This window comes from Impatiens glandulifera, chromosome 1 (genome assembly GCF_907164915.1).
Source record: "Impatiens glandulifera chromosome 1, dImpGla2.1, whole genome shotgun sequence".
Lineage (NCBI taxonomy): Eukaryota > Viridiplantae > Streptophyta > Magnoliopsida > Ericales > Balsaminaceae > Impatiens > Impatiens glandulifera.
The window spans coordinates 27,863,123-27,871,764 of record NC_061862.1 but is presented as its reverse complement, the minus strand read 5'-3'; the positions used below and the strand labels follow the sequence as shown (position 1 = coordinate 27,871,764).

Sequence of the window (8,642 nt, the reverse complement as noted above, 5' to 3'; positions counted from 1 at the left end):
AAAATGACCAATTTGGGGTCCGAAATAACATTTTGGGGTCCGAAATTACCTTAAAATGGTGATTTTGGAACCAGAAATGACCCCAAAATGGTGGTTTCGAGACCAGAAATTGTGATTTAAGGACAAAAAAATGTGGTTTCGGGACCAAAAATGTTGGTTTCGGAACTAGAAAAGCTGGTTTTGGGACTAGAAAATCTGGTTTCAGGACCAGAAAAACTAGTTTTGGGACCATAAATGTTGGTTTCGGGACAAGAAAACCTAGTTTCGGGACCATAAATGCTGGTTTCAGGACCAGAAAAGCTGGTTTTGGGACTAGAAATGCTGGTTTTAGGACTAGAAATGCTGGTTTCGGGACTAGAAATGCTAGTTTCAGAACTAGAAATGCTGGTTTCAGGACCAGAAATGCAAGTTTTGAGACTAGAAATGCTGGTTTCAGGACTAGAAATGCTAGTTTCGGGACTAGAAATGCTGATTTCTAGACTAGAAAAAGTGGTTTCGTAACCAGAAATACTAGTTTCGGGACCAGAAATGCTAGTTTCGGAACTAGAAAAGCTGGTTTGGGGACAAAAATGCTAGTTTCATGACCAAAAAAGGTGGTTTCGGGACCAAAAATGCTGGTTTCGGGACCAGAAATGCTAGTTTCGAGACTATAAAATGTGGTTTTAGGACTAGAAATGCTGGTTTCGGGACTAGAAATGCTGGTTTCGGGACTAGAAAAACTGATTTTGGGACTAGAGATGTTGGTTTCAGGACCAGGAAAGCTGGTTTCGGGACCAGAACTGGTGGTTTCGGAACTAGAAATGGTGGTTTCGGGACTAGAAATGCTAGTTTCGGGACTAGAAAAGCTGGTTTCAGAACCAAAATTGCTGGTTTTGGGACTAAAAAAGGTGGTTTCGGGACCAGAAATACTGGTTTTGGAACAAAAAATGCTGGTTTTGAGACCAGAAATACTGGTTTCAAGACTAGAAAATGTGGTTTTGGGACTAGAAATGTTAGTTTCAGGACCATAAATGACTCTTTTTTACAACCCTAATTGAAATTGTTTCTGCAGCTAAACCCAAAATACAATTAAACCCTAATCGCTAAATCATAAACCCTAAACCAATCATCTAAACCATAATCATTTTAACCCTAATCCCATTCACTAAACCATCAATGCTAAACAGATTCGATTATAAAAAGATGAATACATGGTGTTTTTACCTTGGAGTTGGTGTTGTTTTGCCGAATGATGAATCTGCACCTACACTAGCCTGAAGACGAGAAGAAGTATGAAACAGAAGATAAACGAACGATAACGAACGATAGATAAACGGAAGAAGACTTACCATTTCGATCGATCGAAAGAGAAATCGATAAAAAAATGAAAGAAGAGAATCACCGGTGGGTTTAGGGGAAATGAAACGAAAGAGAAAGAGAGAGAAAGAGGGTTTTGGTTTGGGGGGAAATGAAACGTTTCAATTTATTTTATTTTTTCGGTCTTTCTCTCTTACCCATGTGGCAAGGCCACATAGGATTCGTGGCATTGCTTTCGCTAACATTTCGTTGAGTTTATCATTTCTCTTTATTAATATATACTTGATATAAAATCATAGTAAAAAATTATCTTACGATTAAATGTGATAAATATTACTTAGAAATGTGTAGTTGTCGCACATAATACCATAATAAAATTTTAATTCATTTTACTCTAGAAAAAAATAAAATATTTTTACTAAATCAACATCAGGATTGGTCCTGAGATAAGTCGGACAAGGCCACAGGTTAGGTCAGCTCATTTAATAAAAAAAATATGATTTTAATTTAAATTTATTAGATTTATTAACATAATATTACGTAGCTTAGTGATTAAATATGAAAAAAAAAATTGGTTATTCATGATTTTTTTGTTGGATTTTCCATATAAGAGATGTTTTATTTTTATTTTCTACCACTTAAATTTGAGCAAGTTTGTGCTGTATTTTATTTAGTTCGACATGGTTTTTAGCCGGATCGAATTTTACAGTCTTGAATTTTTTAATTCGAATAATCTCTCCATCTTTAATGATACGCTTCAATTGTGTTTGTGAGTATTTTATGCTATTGAAGTTGGAGTTTTTTTTTATTTTTCTATTAAATAGTTCTTGAATTCCTCTCTCATATGGAGACCACTCTACATAATATCTTCTAATGGTTTCTATGAATTTCTTGTTATTTTGATCTAGTTACTATTTGACATATAATGAAGCAAACATTCTTTAAGCATAAGATAACAACTTAAATTTTACTAAATTGTCATTAAATTTTACCGAATCACCCCCTTTCTATCTATTACAATGATTAAAAAATTGTTGAACATTAGAAAATTGATTCATGTATTTGAGTCACGTGTTTGACATATATGACTGATTAGTGACAATTTAATTAGATACATTTAATTAGGATCATAATATTGAATGACAACCAAACGAATTTTCAACCAATATTTCAGTCTGGCCATGCTAATATTTTAGGTCAAATATATTTTATTTTATTTTTTGTTTTTTTGCAACCTCAAATCTTCACTAACTAGAATTTTTTTTTTTAAGACTTTGTTAGCAGTGAAGTATTACTGAAAAGACAAGATAGTACAACACCACGTTGTACGTAGTTTGACAAGTCAAATTTTAGTTAGGCCCCCCAATTTTTTAATATTGGTAATGTCTTATTAAACATAACAGAATCCAATTGCTATATATTTGTCTTGAATTGTGAATTATTACACTTTGTTGTCCTTCCAAAACACTTTATTTATCCTTAAAATGTGTGATATATAATATATTCCTACCATTGTGAAATTTTAACGAAAAAAAAAAAGTCAATTATTTATATATATTAAACAAAACATCAAATTTCTTAGAATGTGAAAACTAACTATTCAACTAAATTTTTAAAGGTGAATTTAATTAAAATTATAATTAAATATTAATTATTTAATTAATATTTAATGTCTAATTAGAAAATTAAAACATAATGTTATCATAAATATTTAATTTTAATTGGTATTGGCTAGCATGGACTCTTCAATTAGGTAGCATTGAAGGTGTAACATTGTATTTTTGCATATCAACGTATGAGCTGATGTTAATTAGTTACGGACTAGTTAACAAATGAATGAGCAATATTTATTGCTAATAAATGTTTGAATGATTTAATTTTAAGGTTTAATTCTCAGCAATATATACCCTTTTATTATTCATTTCACATCACTCAATCATCTTATATTTTCTCACTCTAAAATTTCAAAAGCCCTCTTCTTGTTTTGTGATTGTTCTTCGAGTTTTTTGCTTGATATTTCCGTTGAAACTCGGTGATAGTTCAGGTACGCTGATCAAGTTCGACGAGTAGTGATTTCAGTGCAGAATCACTACTGGATTTGTTGTACCCTGAGAGACAGTCAACTACGATAAGCTCCAGCACAAACGGGAGACGATTGAACTGTTTTAAGGGAAATGTGTCTAACACATGTCTCAAATCAACATCTCAATTTAGTGATTTCGTTCTTTGTAATAGTGTATTTATTTAATTTATTTAAAACATCATTATATATATATTTTCTGTTATTTTAAGACAAAATATCTAACAATAAAATCGATCCACACGAGTACTAACCATAGTTGTAGTTACAAACAAAACAAAATTGTTTAGCCAAAATAAAACAAATAACAGAGACAATAAAACATAGTGAAACATTAAGATGAAAATCAAAATATTCACATTAGGGTCAAATGAGACGCATGTTGCCCATGTCCTAACCTTATAACCTAAGATCACAAAGGACTGTAAATAAGTTCAACTTGTTTTATCTAGGATTATTTGAAGATATAAAATTGGGTTATGGTTTGAAAATATTATTTGAAAAATTATGATTATTTAGGTTTAATTATTAAATTTTATTGAAGTATATTGTTTTGTCTTTTATTATATTTTGTCTAGTAACGAGTCAATTTCTTCTTGTTACAAGATTAATTTTATAAAACTAAATAATATTTAAATAATTATCTTTTTAATTAAAAATGTGTACATAAAATTCAAATTGAACCTACTAAATTAAATTATTAAAGTAAAATAAAATTTGACTTAAATATTATACACTAATGAAATTTAATACATAAAATTACAATAAAATACATCATTTGAATTAAATATTAATGACCACATTGAGTGCATGTGAACTAAGTTTTGTATGCCTTCTTGTATTCACAAATTATCACTTTTTAAGAATTGTCAATTTCAGTTTGAATACGTGAGTTTTGAATTTTGATCCATCTCATCATTTTTTTTTTTTTTTCAATTTCATGTCTTCATCAACAATAAAAACATATGATATGTTTAATTAGGAATTGAGTTAAACTTGTAATTTCACATTTCATATTTCATAAAATATTGATAGATTATGACATATCAATATATTGTTTTCAATCTAAATTGAATGTCAAATAAAATGTCAACAATGACATAGATTCATTTTCTAAAAAAAACTAAAATAATTAAAAAATCTAACCTCATGAGGTGTGAATTTGTTTAAATTCTCAATTTTAGGAAAAGTTATTTATAGAAAAATTAAACAATGTGTTAATAATTTGAATTGATTAAGTTATATTTGATAATACACTTCAAAAATCAAATTGACAAGTCCTACAAATTATTTAATAATTATATGTTTAAAATCTAAATAATTGTTCAAATAATTCTACAAATTTATGTTTAGTGAAATATTTAATTTATAATTTAAATAAATTATATAAAATATTTAATTTAAAACATGAAGAATCAAATATATATATATATATATATATATATATAAAAAGAGTCAAATATAGATATTAAATAAGCATAAAAAAGAGAGAATAAAAGCCCAACAAAATAACTTATGTAGAAAAAAATATAAAAAATTTGAATATTTTATGGAGTTAAACAAAGATGTGAGTATTTTAGAGAAATAAATTAAAAAATGAGCAAAACATAAGGAATTCTTCACTGTCTAGATTACTAGCATAAGTACATATCCCCATTTAAATGATAGAGTGTTTGTTAAACTTTTGAATTTTAAAATATTTTGTCAGTATTTTATTAAAAAATAAAGTTACATCATAATGTTTAGATTGACTTGAATTACTTATTCATATAATAATGAATGAATCTCCTCCATTTGAATTAAAATTGTTAGTAAAGAAAAGAAAGATAGTAGCTTTTGGTCAATAAAACATGTTCAACATTTGAATGTTCACTCAAATAGTAGCAAATTCCACTTTGAAATCTTCTTTAATTTAAATAAATTAATTAAAAAGCTGACAGTGTAATATTCATTCTTTCAAAGACGGCAGCGTTGACTACCTATAATCAAATCCTTAAGCAACCAAAACATGACTCTTTTTTGAGGTTTAATTTAGATTACTTTCTCAAACAAAGTCATATATATACCCACATATATAGACATTATTAGCCAACCAACCAACAAACAAACAATCCATCTTCAAACAAGTGAAAGTAAAACGATTGATCAGAAACATGTTTTTAAAGTCAGCACCACCCTGTTTTCAATGGAAATATTCGGTGAATCTAGTATTCCACAACGGAACAACAAAGATCATCATGGGAAAACATGTTGCCCGAGAAATTATGTTCCAATTCCCGGACATGATGATTTGTCCAGCCGATTCTTTCTTCATCAACAGTCCTGTACCTATACTCTCCATTGATGAATATCTAATCCCCGGCCAAACCTACTTCATACTTCCCCTTAACCTCTTCTCCTCCTCCTCCCACCTGATTTCCATCTCTTCAATTGTCGCCCTAGCCACAACTCCCAATAAAGTTATAACCTTTAACAAAAATTCTTTCGAGTTGATCAAGGGATCAAATGGGAGAGCTTTGATTAAGCTGTCACCGGAGTTTCTAACCGGGGTTTTGATCGGTGGTCGGAAAGGGAAAGCCGATGATGATGATGATCAGAGAGGAGAAGAGCTTCTCCGGCTTTGCAGTACGCCGGAGTTGAAGAAGCTTTACGAGCAACTTGTGGGGATTGGGAAACAGAGAAATGTTTGGTTGCCAAAGCTTGAGACAATATCGGAGTACAATAATAATAATAATAATGTTAAGCATTTTTCAGGGCGATTAAGGTTGTTGGAATGGAAGAAACAAAGAGAGTTGTTAAAGAACATACACAAATTCAAACTGAGCCTTCACCTTCTAAGCCGACTTACTCCAACACGGTTCGAGCTCAGCTGCAAGGGAATATAGGATAGAATTTAAGTCCTAGATTATACCATACCTAGCTAGCTAGTTGTTGGAATTTTTAAACTAGTTCTATAAATTCCATTAATGAATGGAAATTAGAATATGGATAATAAAATCAAATCAAATTCACATGAAATTCAAACGTGAATTAAAGGGTGAAATTTGATCCAAATGTATAATTTAAATCAATTAATTTAAATTAATTGATCTAAAATGCCTTGATGACCAATTAACAAAATGTTGTTAATTTGTAGTGTAACTTACATGAGTTTGTTATTATTATTATTATTTGTTATGATAATTTATATTATTATTAACAAATTGGAAAACCATGTAATGCTAGTATTGAATTGTAAATGACTTAATTGTTTTGGCAAACAATTACTCTATAATGAAGAGAAAAACGTTAAGGTAATGAAGAGGCAGACAATGCCAACCGTTGGATCAAATGATGATTTTATTTAATGGTTTAACTTTCAACAATATAAGACCTCTCATCTCTAATCAAAAAACTATCTCTACATTTTTCATTCTTTCTCACTCTAGAATTCCAAAAGTCTTCTTCCTGTTTTGTGAGTGTTCTTCGAGTTCTGTGTTCGATTTTTCCGTTGAAACCCGGTGATAGTTCAGGTACTTTATCAAGTTCGTTGTGTAGTGATTTCGGTGCTGAATCACTACTAGATTCGTTGTACCCTGGGAGACAGCCATCTGTGATAAGCTCTAGCACATGGGGAGACGGTGGAACTGTTTTAAGGGAAATGTGTCTAACACATGCCTCGAATCAACCATCAAATACGGTGATATTGTTCTTCGTATATCTTATTTTATTTCATTTATTTGTAACATCATTTTATATATATTTTTATAATTTATTTCAAGACAAGATATCTAACAATCTTAAAACAGTTTCATGTGCTAAGTTATTTAGTAGCTTGTGCCATCGAAATTTTTGTCTTTGATGTTTCAGGAATACGAGTTATGATGTTATAAACCAGATGATCGATTATTTCGACAAGATAAAGTTGTTAATCTAAAGGAATAGAAAAATCTACAAATAAAGATAAGTCTTTATTGTATATATATATATATAATGTTAATTATTATTAATATTATTTGTATGAAAGCTTACATTTATAAGCTAATATTCTAAAGAAAAATGATGTATATTTATTATACAAAAGTTTTCTAGAAAATAAATTAGAAAACAATAATTTATTTTATTTTTACTTGAATGTATGTTTGTTGGTTATTAAAATTATTATTAATAATAAATGGAAAATAAAAGTAACTAAAGAGTTAGCTTTTAATTTCTAGAAATAAATTAATAATAGTAATTAAAATTAATTATAATTGAAATATATTGTTTCAGTTTTAAAATAATTAATTATAATATATGGATTCTTAAATTAATTAAGAGTTGATAATTAATAAGAATGTGGTATGATGATTATTAAATAAGGAGAGATAATCTATTTATTTATACATTATTTTATGTACTATATTTTATTATGGTATTAAGATATCATTTTAAAATGTGTGTAAATATTTGTTTTTTTTTTTGACAGAGTTGAGTCAAAGAAATAAATATATTCTTTTAATTAAAGGATACAAAAAGTCATAAAAGTGATGCAATGATGAAAGGGCGCATTGGTGTAGTGGTTCAAAGTTTAGACACAATGATGTGTGTTGGAAAGGAGGTCCCTTGTTCGAATCTAGCTGATGAAATGATTTCTTTTGTAGAAATCAGACGTGATAAAATGACAGTAGTCATTTACGTTGATTTCTTTTGTAGAAATCGGACGTTGATAAAATGACATTAGTCATTAACGTTGAAACCATTCCAATTTCTTGTATAGAAATTATGAGATGAATGGAATGATCAATGATTTCTTTGTAGAAATCTGACTAGTTAAAATGACTTTAGTCATTGATGTTGAAACCATTCCAATTTCTTCTGTAGAAATTATGAGATGAATGAGATAGTCAATAATTGTTAAAATGACTATAGGAAATGATTTCTTTATCAGACTCGTTAAAATGATTATAGTCGTTGAAATTGAAATATTCCAATTTCTTAGACAGAAATTATGAGATAAATGAGTGCCCATAACAATGTCTTATATAAAAATTTGATCTGTCAAAAAAGATTTTAACCATGGATGTTAGAATGATTCTAATTTCTTGTGGAGAAATTATGAAATAAAATGGGGGCACTAAACGATTTCTCATATAGAAATTTAATTTGCTAAAATGACTTTGTCATTTATATTTTGAGGCATTTAAATTTCTTGAGATTAAATAAGTTATTTGTGTTAGAACTTATTATAATCATGCATTTAAAAAGACACGACTATGTTAGTCGAAATTGTCTTTGCAAAAATTGT

The 8,642-nt window shown here is 28.8% G+C and overlaps 1 protein-coding gene across 1 annotated transcript; it reads left to right on the top strand.

The window, feature by feature from the left end:
• Positions 1–5,492: 5,492 nt before the first annotated feature.
• Positions 5,493–6,298, top strand: LOC124922463. Its single transcript, XM_047463192.1, has one exon. It carries the CDS (start codon positions 5,530–5,532, stop codon positions 6,259–6,261), a length of 732 nt encoding a protein of 243 aa, XP_047319148.1. The 5' UTR covers positions 5,493–5,529; the 3' UTR covers positions 6,262–6,298.
• Positions 6,299–8,642: the final 2,344 nt, after the last annotated feature.